General features: G+C 34.3%; 1 protein-coding gene across 1 annotated transcript in view; it reads left to right on the forward strand.

The window, feature by feature from the left end:
- CysRS-m (cysteine--tRNA ligase-like protein, mitochondrial) overlaps nt 1–14004 on the forward strand; it is a 45601-nt gene that overhangs the window by 9182 nt on the left and 22415 nt on the right. Inside the window, exon 3 of the mRNA XM_075371393.1 lies at nt 7765–7975. Coding sequence (XP_075227508.1) covers nt 7765–7975 — 211 coding nt within the window. The remainder of the gene's footprint in view (nt 1–7764; nt 7976–14004) is intronic.

Here is a 14004-nt window from a genome sequence, read left to right on the forward strand (position 1 = left end):
CAGATATTTCTCTGCCACTTACTAGCCCTTTCTTCTTAATAGATTTTGGTTTCATTTTCTCAAACCAATCTCTTATGTTTCTATATGTTGCAGCTGCCTTTCTAGTTATCATATTTCTTGTTTCCTCATTATGTATTTTTTCTTCCTATATTTGCTTGCTGCTTTGCACTTCATCATTTTTTTTTCACATTCATTCATACACCAGTTCTAAGTCCGTGTGGGGTGTCTTATTCTTTAAGACTTTGAGGATTGGCATCCCCACAGGTCTAGCCTCTGCAACTTTTCTTCCCACTACACACTGAGTTGCAGAACACTTTAGACTACACACATACACTACACCGAGAACACTATACAATTTATAAAATATATTGTTACACAACTACATTACAACTTTCTACACTATTTCTTCTTTCATATACACTAAGGTAATGTGACACCTTACTAAGTGCAATTGTAGCCGAGTGTAGAAACTATCATGCTGGTGGGTGAATGGCTGTGTGTAGTGAGTCTCGAACGATGTCCTCTGGGTGGGCTAACCCAGTTGTATTTAGCTCTAGCTCTAGTATGCATACTCTGTTGGAGTGGTCCGTTATATCATCAGTACATGTGGGACCAAATTGTCAGGTCCACAAACAAATTCTATGCTAATTGACTGTCTATCTGCCAAAACCACCAACATACATCTTGTGAAAAGACCTTGATTGGCTTTGTCTGATGATGATAACTGTCCTGAGGTAAATAATTTGAATGGCGACAAAACACCTTTACAGTATCCGAATGTCAGATTTGTAGTTTTTGCGCAATAATCAGGAAGGTGGCACCCTTCATAAGGTTTCACCTTTCCTGATCAATAAGGTAGTGACAGGTTAAAGTGGTTTCCCAAGAACATCAGAAAACTGAGGGATGGATCAATTCTAATAGAGTTTTCTTTGATGAGCAAAGTCGATTGCTCTTATGTCTCATCAATAAGTGCAGTATGTCATGGAACCTTGAATTCTAGCCAAGGAGTAATTTTTTGCCAGGATCTTCTTGAGGTGGACGTTAAAGAAATTGCTGAATAGCTTCATCCCCAAGGTGTTGTAGAGGTGAAGAGGATAATGAAATGTCAGGTAGGGATGGAAGAACCTATACCATCTCTTATTTTAACCTTCAAACACCCTCAACACCGGAGAAAATTAAAGTAGGATACCTGTTGGTTAGAGTATGACCGTTCATCCCTAACCCAAGACGGTGTTTCTATTGTCAAGGGTATGGCCACACCACAACTTCTTGTCCGAAAACCGTAATCTTTGCTAGATGTGCAAAAGAAGGCCTCACAAACATTGACTGTTAGGAGAAAGAAAAATGTGCAAACTGTGGGGGAACACATTCAGCTAGATTTCAAGATTGCTCAACTTTCAAAGAAGAAAAAGCAATCCTAAAAATCTGTACTGAGCAATAACTTTCTTTCCCAGCCACCCGAAGAGAATATAAAAAAACGCTTAGCTCTCGAAAACTGATTAAACCAGATGTCTCTTTCGCTGCTGTGAGTCAAGTAGAGCTCTTGTAAATGCAGACAATAAACAGTGCAGATCCTACAGTGAGCTGAAGAAGCTTGTTTAAGTCTTGTCTGATCAGGTCACTTCACTTATGCCCATTATTTCAGAGCTGATGAAAATGAACTAGAAGTAGTTAGTCGCAGTTAGTGAATCCAATCGTGGGATCTCTCTAAAGGTTTCTGTGTCTGAAGTTTTACCTGTGTGGGCAGTAGTAATCACAGCTGGTGGTAAGCCATCTGCTAAGCTCCCTGTTAAGGGAGTCCCACATCTCCCTGGGATGTCGTCTACAACATCCCATTCATCAAAATCCCCTCCTCCATCACCTCGCATACTGGAGGATATTGAGGAGCTGCTTGATCTTAGGGCATCGACGTTCCTCACTATCAAAACTGCAAAGAAGAAAAACCGGATCACATACAACTAATTTTTATATGTTTTCCTGAAATTCTGTATCTACAACTATATCTACTACTTATGAATATTATTCAGTAGAACGTTTTTCAGTCTCGCATTTAGGATATTAGGGTATTGGCGTGCACATATGAATCATGTACTTCCAAGAAATGCATCTTGTACAACAAGGTGCAATAACACTCGGAGACTATTTCTGTGAGAGATACGACTGTCTAACAGACAGTAGAGGGAATGGTGGAGTTGCTATTTTCATGCGAAATGCAGTGTCGTCTGCAAGGATACCCTTATAAGCTACCCTTATTCCTGCTGTTGCTGTGAAGGTCTCTATCCCCTTTCAAATTGCATATCTGCAGTTTGTATCTCTCACTGAACTCTAAGTTCAGTGCTCTGGAAGTGTCAAATCTCCTCGCGCAAATTCGATCACCGTCATTAATAGTAGGAGACTTCAATGCCCACCATATTTTCTGGAGCTCAACTTTCTGCTCTTGAGGAGATATGGTAAACAGAGTGAGACAAGACTTAGACCTTTGTCTATTGAATGATTAGTCACACACATACATGTTATCACCTGGTACATTGTCCAACATCAACCTCTCTGTATGCTCGCTGAGTTTATTCCCTTGTCTTAATTGGTCTGTTTGCAATGACTTTCATGGCAGTGATCACAGGCCAATTATTGCTTTTAATGTCAACTGCAAGATGAAGAAAAGGCCACAGAGTTGGATTGTTGAAAAGGCAGATTGGAACAGTTACCATGAAGCCTCTCTGTCACAGTACGATGGTGGCACAGGCATCCTTCATCAGTTTTCCTCTTTTATGTCCATGATACTTGAGATTGCTACTAGATATATCCCACAAATGTCGGGAAACCCTAGACATCCTTTGTTTCTTGGTTAAATGATTGCGAAATGCTATTAGCAAACAACAGCAGGCACTGTTAACCGCAGGCCTACAGATGAACATCTAAATTTGTACCATAAGGCTAGAGCGGTATGTCATCTGGTATTCTTAGACACTAGGAGGAAGTCAGAGGAAATACATAAGCACCATCTCACACACCACTCCTATGTCTGCTGTGTGGACATTATCTGTGTAATTTGTGGGTCACCAAACCAGTCTATTCTCAGGCTTCTTCATGAAGGAGAACTCCTTTCATCATCTGCTGTGCTGGCAACTATGTTAGCAAATACTATCCACTTGGTGTCTCATTTCATAATATGGTAACAAATTTCAGAGGTACAAGATATAGATGGAAAGGTTGTTGTTGAACTGGTGATTTGGTCAGTGAATTAAATCCTCCATTTGCATTCATTGAGTTGTCATACGCTCTTACAAACTTGCGTGACATGTCCCCTGGACCTGACAATGTTCATCTCGGTATGCTGTCGCACCTTCCTCATTCAGCATTAACATCTCTTGAACGTTTATAATGATCTATTCCCTGCACAAGTCTTCCCACCCATTGGTCAGAAGCCATTGTCATACCAGTACTTAAGTCGGGTAATGACAAAGAAAGCCCCTCGAGCTACCACCCTATCTTCTTGACAAGCGTCCTATGCAAGGTAATGGAGAGGATGGTGAACTGCAGACTTACATGGTACTTGGAGAGACATGGCCTTTTATCTCCAGAGCAGTGTGGCTTCTGACAATGATGATCCTCCATCGACAATTTAGTGTCATTGGAAATAGCTATTCAAAATGTTTTCCTACTATGCCAGTGCCTCGTCACTAACTTCTTTGATATCAGGAAGGCGTTCGACACAGACTTGTAACGTGGTATTCTAAACACCCTAAAGAATTTGGTGTCAAGGGCAATATGCTTGCTTGTATTAGGGACTTTCTGAATGGCTGAACTTTCCGTGTTCGTGTTGGAGATTCTCTCTTGGGTAGCGTCGACTCTGAAAATGGAGTGCCTGAGGGGAATGTGTTAAGTGCCACCTTATTATCTATAGCCATCAACAGTATAACTAAATGTGTACAGACGCCTGTTTCATGTTCTGTATTTGTTGATGATTTTGCTGTATATATTGCAACCCTGTTCAACAACCACAGTGGAGAGACTACTGCAGATCACTATATCCCACCTTGAAGCTTGGTCCAAAGTTACCAGCTTTACATTTTCACCTGAGAAAACAAAATGTGTAGTCTTTTCTCGCCTGTGAGACCCCTTTATTCCACAAGTTTTGTACTTTTGCACTCTCTCAGTGGAGAGCTAATTGCTGTCTCTCCTGCTGTCAGATTTTTAGGTTTGTTTTTTGATAGCCGCCTTACTTGGTTCAAACACATCAAAGATAACCGAGGTGTTCCAAACTTTTATATATACTCCTAGTCCTTAGCAATACCAACTGGGGTGCCAGTCGGTTGTGTATGTTGTGTAGTTCATTCCCATTTGGATTATGGTTGTGTCGTCTACTCTTCAGTGCATAATACCATACTTAAAATGCTAGGTGCTGTACATCATGCTTTCCTTCCGCTTGCTACTGGTGCATTTAGATCAAGCCCTGTTGTAAGCATCATTGTTGACTGCAGTGAGCCATCAATTTAGGATAGACAACCAGATAAAAGCATCTTATTTTACCTGCCTTAGGGGGTAGCCAAATCACTTGGATTTTGATGCAGAACTTGGAAATACTTATATTTAAAGATATGAGAACCAAACATGTTATACTGCACCTGTAGGTATTCATGCCCGACGTTTGCTGCACTTTCTGAATGTTGACACACCCTCAATGTTTCCTATTTATCCATGTTCATATCCTCCATGGAAAATTAACCTTATAAATTTTCCTGTTTGATCTCACAAAATACAATAAAGAATCAACACCACCTATTTTCTTTCGGAAAATGTTTCATCATATTCTCTCCAAGACATACCCGGACGCAGTGATAAACACAGATGGGTCAAAACAGAATGATACCATTAGATGCACATTTATTGTTAATGTCTGAACCTATATGTTTGGTCTACCTGGTATTACGAGTGTCTTTACTGGTGATTTATATGCTGTAAATAAGGCTTTGACTATCATTAACCCTAAGTGCTGTCATATCCTTATTTATAGCAACTCATATAATGCTCTCCATGCTTTAGAAAAGTTTTATTCCTGGCATCCTATCGTCACTGAAATCTACAATGCTATCGCCAAGTTGAATCATCCCAAGTGAATTTCTGCTAGATCCCTAGCCATATGGGGATTCCGGGTAATGAACGTGCAGATTCTGCTGCTAAAGACGCATGTAGTCAACCATCCTACACTATCTGTGTTACTACATCCAACTTTATTAACTGTGTATAACTCACTCTTCGTGCAAAGTGGCAAGATGGCTGGACGGCTACCGTAGATAACAAACTTTGGCACATTAAGGGTTCTGTGTTGCTATGGGATTCCTCATACAGGAAAATTCGTCGTGAGGAAGTGGTCCTCTGCCGATTGCAGATAGGACATATCTACTCACGAGTATCTTATGTCAGCAGTAAATGCACTAGTATGCATGCGATGCAACAGCTGCTTGACTGCGCATCTCATTCTTGTGAATTGAGGCCTTGCGTCGTAAATTTAAATTACCCAAGAATTTTTGTCAAATCCTGGGCCATAATAAAGAAGTTTTGGACAGGTGTTTATGTTTTTTCGAAGTGTTAATGTTTTACATACTTTTTAATAGTGTTTTTGGATTTTTTGCAGTAGTTAAATGTTTTGTCTTAACATTTTAGTTTAAGATTTTTGTTTTGTCCTTGTTTTTAATATTTAATTTGTTTTTAAATTTCTACTTTAAATTTTTATTTTTATTTTTGTTGTTCTATTTATTGTTTTGTTTTTATATTTCATGTTTTGTTTTCTGAGTGTTTTTATTTAATTTTTAAAATTTATTTTTTTAAAACACATACATTATGTTTGGGCAGTGATACTGCCAAAGTGTTTTTTTCCCAGAAAAAAACTAAAAAAAAAAAAAAAAAAAAAAGTTCTAGGACATTTATTGTTGTCCATGGTTTTCTACCTACTGTTATTTTCTTGCTTAGTACCCCCTTCTCCCATAACTATTTTTTTTAATTTAATTAATTTGTTTTTCTAACAAATCTTGTGTAACAACTGTAAGCCTGCTTTGCAAAAATTTTAATTTTGTAGTAATTTTCTTGTAGATTGTCTGTCTCACATCTCTTTATCTTCACTTTCTTATTTAATTTCTTAAACATCAATTTACACTTTATCATGATAATTTTTCATCAGAATTAACTTCTGCTCTTGGGTATGTTTTGCATTCCATAATGTGGTTCTGAAATAGCTCCCGAACCATTACATAATCTATCTGATATCTTGTGTCTCCTGTCTTATCCATGTGATATTTTATGAGTTTTAGGAAGGGTACCATAATCACTAGTTTATAATTTATGGAAAGTTCTAAAAGGCCAGTTTGTTTTTCATTTCTTTGACCTAGCTAACATTTTCTAACTACCTCCCCTTCTTTTTCTTCTGCTATGGCATTCCTGATTTGGAATGCCATAGAAGGAGAACAAGAATGATTAAAATATAATTTCCTGTTATGTAATTGATTAGATCATGCATTTTTTTTCTGTCTCTTCAACTTCTGCTAAAAGGTTTGGCATATAATAGATCTCCAGTCATGTAGCAGGCTTAAACTTTAAATGTATGCTAACTAAAATAATTCTTTTGTTGTGTTGCTAGTAATTGCATACTCCATATACTCCTGTATTTTAATTTTGTGTTAATTAGCTTATAACTAACCAAAAAACTGTCCATCTTTCCATTTCACCTCACTAATACCTATAATATATAGCTTAAACCTATTCATTATTTTGTTTCAAATTATTTGGCCTATGACCTTTATTTAATCTTCTAACAATCCACACTCCAATCTAAAGAATGTCAGTTTATATATTCTAATGACCTCTTTTTAAGTTGTTCTCACTCAATGATCTAACTGAAAGACTACTTTATCTACAGACTATCTTGTCAATGAGTAAGCCATCATAAGGATTTAATAAAAAAGAAAAGGCATAAAAAAAAAAATATATTCCTCTGGGTGCTCAACTGTAGTTTTCCATAGCTTTTAGTCTTAGAGTCAAAAATGGATAATCAGATAACTACCATTATACATATCCATTCATTATGGTAGAACCTATTGTATAGTTATTTCTCAAAGCAGACAGCTTTGTGTGAGGAGTACGTTGGCTTACACATACATACATACGGTGGTCGATACTCGCTTGTAGCATACTATCCTTAGGATTTTTCTTAGTGGTATTTTTTTTTTAAACTGTAGAGATGAAGGTTGAATATGAAGAAAAAACCATGTCAGATAAAGAACTGAAACAGTTTTTAAAAAATATCGGTGATGATGGTGATCTTAGGAAGATGATTATACTGATAAACTATATTATAAGGGTGACGATGGTGGAAATGAAACTTACATTCTTCCTTCGCTTCTTTTTCCAATTATCTTGCCTTCTGTCATTTTTTTCTATTACTGATTTTCTCTACTGGGAAGAAAAAAAAAGAAATTTCGTTATTAAATGCAATGTACTAATAAAATATATTGATAGCATTAACTAATTAAATTCTTTTAACAAGGACTTCTAATGTGATGCTATCTGTATACAAATGTGATGAACACATATAAAATTTTGTACTTTTAAACAAAATTAATGTAAATATATTTAGCATTTTTGACAAGAAACAACAGTAAAACAACATTGTTAATTAAGACTATGCTATAAAGATGTGGTTACATGACATTGTTAGTTTACATATAAATAGTTGAAATATTTTAATTGTAGTTTATCTTAATGTTGTAGGTTCTGTTTATTTTCAAACCTCAAAATATGAAAGATATAATAGATTTGGATCAGCTTCAGATGAGAATATTTCACAATATATAGACGAAGAAAAACAGTCCCCATTAGATTTTGCATTATGGAAAGCAGCAAAATCTGATGAACCTTATTGGAAAAGCCCTTGGGGTTTTGGAAGACCTGGATGGCACATTGAGTGTTCTGCTATAGCCAGGTGACTTTTTTCAATTTATTATGTAGTTATTTTTATTTATTATTATGTTAGTATAGTGGACAGCTTGTTGGCTTCTCATTCAACTGATTATAAGTTCAGTACACATCATGGGTATGATATTTTTCATAATTTCATCCCATCTTTAATTTTAAAATAGAGGAAAAAATTTCTTTATTTTAATACAAATGCCTGTTAATTAATAAACTGACTTTTTGTAGGTTTGAGATTTCAATAACATTTAAGCAATGCTTATGATAAAATCTTGAATTATCTTTCAATTTTAAAATTGGATGTAAAGAAGCTTAGCATCAGCATTTACTTTCAGTTTCAATAGGCAGAATATGTGGGATTTGCCTAAACTGAACACGTTTTAGGCGTTTTATTTTAAAAAGGTATGGACCATTGTTTTTTCACAAATACAAAGTACTGGAAAAATTTGTTTTGACATATTAAGTAAATTGCTAATCTCTCTACTTGAGGAAGACGCTAACAAATTTATTCTCATATAAGTTAGAGCCGCTTACAAGCGCTTGAATTGACCGTACAGCTAATGAAAACTTGGTGTTGATATGTTGGCCACTAGAAGCCCAGACTGAGTGTGTTATGACTACTTTTTGTGGAGCTTTGTAAAAACAAAGTTATTAAATTTCTTTCCCCTTCCTGCTGAAACTATTACCTTGCACAACAATGCTGTTGCTAATATTGAGTGAGAAATGCTTTCATGTGTTTGGTTTAAATTGGACTATCATATAGCATACTCATGTCATGACGCATCTGTTGTATGACTCTTGGTGCATGCATAGAACATTTATTAATACAAATTTTAAAAAATTTTCTGTTAAACCATGTAAGTAATAATCTCAGTATTTGAAAAATAATTATTTTACTGTGAGTGTATTTCATTTGTTATCATCCTGTTTTAATATATTTATTATACATAAAATCATAATCTATTAATTTGTAAGAATGTGGGTATTAAACGTTTTGTGAACTTTAACACAATGTTTTTCATTTTTAAAACTAATTTTATTGTTTATTTTTTAAAACTTACAAGAAATGTTTGTTTTCTATAGTGTTAATTCTTAGGCCTTGTATAGGTTTTACATTTACAGAAGATTAAGTTGAGAAAGACATGCAGACTATTTTGCAAAAATTGTTGATGTATATAGGCTTTAAGCTCTATTAAGCTTTCCAACCTTAAGTTATAGCTTTAGTATTATGTGTATATGCAAGTTGTAAGCGTTTGCATTTGTGTAGTCAATGAAAATTATAAAAAATATTTTTTGTGGTTATATTGAAAAGCAGAAATTGCAATGCAGTAGGTTTACAAAATTTTAACAAATTTTGTCGTTTAGCAGACTAGACTTTGTAGTTTTGGGGTGAAATTGACCTTTTGGATGGTCTAGTGGCTTTTGGGTCATGGATCGTTCAATGAATACCAGTGTAATAGAGGTAGGCGGACAACCCCATACTGTCACTATTGTGGGCAGGTTGATAATGCTGAACACACACTTCTGGGGTGTACTAGATGCGCCCCAATGCGACCCTTCAGGGAAGAGTACTCCCCTGAAGATATAATGAATGTTATGTTCACCTCTGAGAGTGGGTGGAACTGCATTCATTTCATTTCCTTAGCAATAAACTCATACAATGTAACTCCCATTTCCTAAGAACTAATATTCAGATACTGCCAGGGTCTAAACAGAAAAAAATAGATTTGCCAAACTTAATTCCAATCTGATTAAAATAAATTGCTTTTAGTTTTACAAATAGAAAACCATAAATAAAAATTAAACTCATAATACCTTAACTTATCCTTATCAACTACAATAAATATCTTCTTCTTGCTTGCATCCATCAAAAAGATTAAATCCATTGAATTATAAATTTTCATGTATTAAATTAAAGTCATACTATATATAAGAAATTATAATTGGTTTTTTCAGTTATTACGGTTATTAGTACAGTCATGATTCTACCAGTTGGTGAACTGACTATACTAAATTTTATTAATTTATCAGAAACTCTAATATGATAACAGTCAAGATAATTCAAATTATGATTTGTCAAAATTAACAGTTCTCAGAGTGGTTTCATGTGTAAGTCCTTATGACATAAGGATAAAAATGTGGTTTGTGATTGGTTGGAATTTGGTGTTAAGTGTTCAGATTCGCAATTGGTCAAAGGAGTTATGTATTGTGATTGGTCAAAATTTGGTACATTCATAGTCATTTCCTTTCCTTGTTATGATTTGCTACAAAAAATGAGAAGTCATTGGTTGAAATTAGTTAATTCTTATTGGTCAGTTCCTTTCCTTGCTCTGATTGATGTAAATCTGTTTTTAAATTTGTGATTAGTTAAGAAGATGAGGTATTCTGATTGTTGGAATAAGTTATAATCTGTTTTTTCCTGAATGAATCTGTATTGAATTATTTAGAAGTGTTCCATATTGGAGATGGTGAGACTTAGTGGAGTTTATGTTTTCTGGTGTAAAGATATACGTATTTGAAATGTAAAGTTGGATACAGTAAAAAATTCACTTGTTTAAATGTTTAAGAGGCAACAAAATTTTATATAAAACAGATTTTATATGTAAAAGGTGACCGTCAGATGTTATAGTTCATGCCTCATGACTATAGTAAAGATCTATTATTGTCATTTACAAAGTTCTCATCATTTTGTTATAAAATACTAAGAATAAAGTTTAAAACAACTCCACTTTCTTCATATACATATTTCCTTCAATAGTAACAAACTTAATTTCTCCTTTGTTGGAACTTAGATTACCAATAAGAATACTGCATCCACTAGTGATTATATCACTATTGTGTTTAAACTAAGAATCACTTTTCCTTCAAGATACCCTGTTTTATAAAAACAGTCCTATTTTGAATGAGTACAGAATGTTTTGATTTGCACTTTGTGTAAAATCAGAACTAATTGATACATATCTGGTTGAATAAAAAAATCAAGGTGATATGTGAATGACAGCTCATGAAGTAAGAATATAATCACTTTCCACCTTCTATAGATAAAAAAAAAAACGAGAAAGCTTCCATGTAAAAAAAGCATAAGAAATAAAAACATAACATATGATTAAGAAGTATAATCAATATGATTACAGTGTCATGAGCTTTTATAACCCACATTACAATTAACCTTATGAATTATTTTTTTCAACACATTTTCGTGTCTACTGTTTGGCGTACTTCATTAGAAAATCCTGTTTCAAGGAACTGAAGTATTGTAAAACCTATACATTGATTATACTTTTCTGTACTTGGAAGGTGACCTTAGTAAAGATTTCCCTGTGTGAGTTATATCCATAGTTATCATTTCATACAGTGGTTAAAGCAGGGGTGCAGAATATGTTCGAATGCCCAGACGAGGTTCGGGGGAAATTTTGGCTGGGGAAAAAATTCACAAACAATTTTTTTTTATAAGGAAAAATAATTATTTTAAGAAAAAATTAAGAAGTTTGCCTACTTACAGACATTTAGCCCAGAGTGGGCAGATAAGAAATGAATGGAAACAAAGGTCAGCCTGATCGGTTTGTTTATGATATATATATATATGTACACATACACAAAGTGTATTATTTGCTTTCTGCTGCAAGTTGAGCAGGGTACCTATTTAGTCTTCACTGCACTAAATATTGTACGTCTGAGCTGCTGATATGATAATTTTGTGCCGGTTGATAAGTTGCAGTTTCCTGATTTTTTACTGGCTACAAACAGTTGGTGTTCTAATACCTTCTTTAGGTATTAATAACTATTATGGTACCTTTATGCAAATTTTGTTAGCTTCATACAAATGATATTATTCAAGCGATAACAACTAAATCACATTAAACCATATAATACAAAAGTACTTAATACATAGATATTATTAATGTTTTTCATTTCTTAACTCCAACTACTTACCAAAATTCAAAATCAGTCTTTATCAGTAAGATGTATATGAAGTGATGATTCATTTGTTTGTTTCCATTTTCATTGCATAAATATGGGTGGTGGGGGTGGGGTTATACGGTTGCCAGATCGTCTGTCGCAACCTGTCATCTCATACCTCTCACTTCGACCCTGTCAGTTTATGAGTAGCAAATGGACTAGGCAACTTATCTTGTCCTTTCTGTCGTGGTTGTGTATTTCTGTGATGTTTAAGTTTATATAATAATTTTTTCTGCCGCAGTTGTTTATTAGTGTGATGTTTAAGTATATAGCATATCATGTTTTGTAATATTTTCAATAGTGACTGTGGTAGGCAATTGGAACTAAAACTAATTAAACATAATATTTAACTTTGTATTTACCACCTAAGTAATAGTATAGTAGTAGTAGTATAGTAGTATAGTAGTTTTTCATCCTGATGAAAAACTCAGAACAAATGACCAAGGAAGCATTTCTGATTTTTTCAAACCATTAAATGTGACAAGTGGTATTGAACCTGAACCTGTACCACCAGCAGGTCCTGAAAAATCGAAGGAAGATGTTAAATTTTTGTGGATCTGATAATGAACAATATAAAAGGAAAAAATAAAGATTGATGAAAAACCAGCCAACCACCCTGTAGAACTATCAAAACCTTGCCCAAAATCCTCTGATGTGGCTTTTTTTAAAAGAAGTGAAAGTGATTATGAAGGGCAGTTATTTGACATAGTATCAGCTTTAACAAGTCTAAATGAAAAGTTTGATGCTGTATTCCTTGTAATTAAGCAGGAAAAATCCAAACCAAAACCTACAGTGGAAGCGACACAAAAATTATCTGAAGAGTTTGAAGTTAAATTAAAACTTATCAGGGTAAGTAAATTTTGTAATGAAATCTATCATTTAATGTCATGTTTAACAGAGGAAGGTGACAAAGTTTTATGTATGCCATGTATATCAAACTACAAACATATCACCAAAAATGTTACAGTTCTAAAAACCAGTATGTTTGGGATACTTACACTGCCAAATGAATATCACATGATGCAAAGTAATTAGAGTACACAATTTAGGAATTTAAAAACTCATTCAATTGACCATTTAAATTCTGTTGTCTACAAATGGTGCTTTGAATTTTCAAAGTTGTCTGGACAAAGAACGTTAGAAAGATCATGAAAAAATTGGACTAAGAGCCTCAAGACCAGCATATAATGCTATAAAAGATGGTAAGGGGGGTAAGTATTTTGAAAGAACGTTGAGTTTTAATGTATTAAATGAAGCAGGTGTTGGTGAACTTAATCATTCAAGAAGAAGAACTGACCCAAGTTCAGTTGTACAGCTCAGTGTCAAGATCTGTATTTGGACTGTTTTTGATTATTATGGTTTGCTTAGAATCAGTCTTCAAAATGTGAAAACTGAACTGAACAGTGGAAAGCTAACAGAGCAAAATTTTCCATTTTTATTCAAAGCAGTGAACTGTTTGCAAAACAATGTGTTTAAAAACTATACTAATGGAATAAAGCTATGATAATCCAGTCAAACCCAAACAAAAAGAGACCAAGAGTTGCAGGATGAAGAAACAAATGAAGCGAATGTTTGTCAACTAACAGCATTTACTGAAGATCAATTCAAAAGACCAAGAGAAAACCTGTGTGCGCTGATTCTTGGGAATCTGGAAAATAGAATCAAAGAACCAAGTATCATGAAAGATATGCAACTTTGTTTTAGTAGCACTTGTTTAGAAGAAACTGGATATGAAATCGACCAGTGTATTATAAAACTTATAGAATAGCCCAATAAAAATTAAGGTTGTACCTAAAATCATGAAGTCCTATTAAAACAGCTGAAAACATTAAAAAGCAAAATTTTACAATTGGATTACTTTAAAGACATTTTCTCTCAAGATTCATGAAAAGGTCGACTGAAGAAGTCTTCTCTGCTTGAAAGATAACAGATTTATTCTGAAGGCATTTACAAACTGTGAACTATATGATCAAATACCTGAAATAATTTTCTTGTTAGAAAACAGTTTGAAAGTTTGTAGTGAAGCAGTGTGTGAGTCAGTTGTGTCTAATAGGAAACCACCTTCATAACAGTAATATT

The sequence above is a fragment of the Lycorma delicatula genome, chromosome 7, assembly GCF_047948215.1.
Source record: "Lycorma delicatula isolate Av1 chromosome 7, ASM4794821v1, whole genome shotgun sequence".
NCBI lineage: Eukaryota > Metazoa > Arthropoda > Insecta > Hemiptera > Fulgoridae > Lycorma > Lycorma delicatula.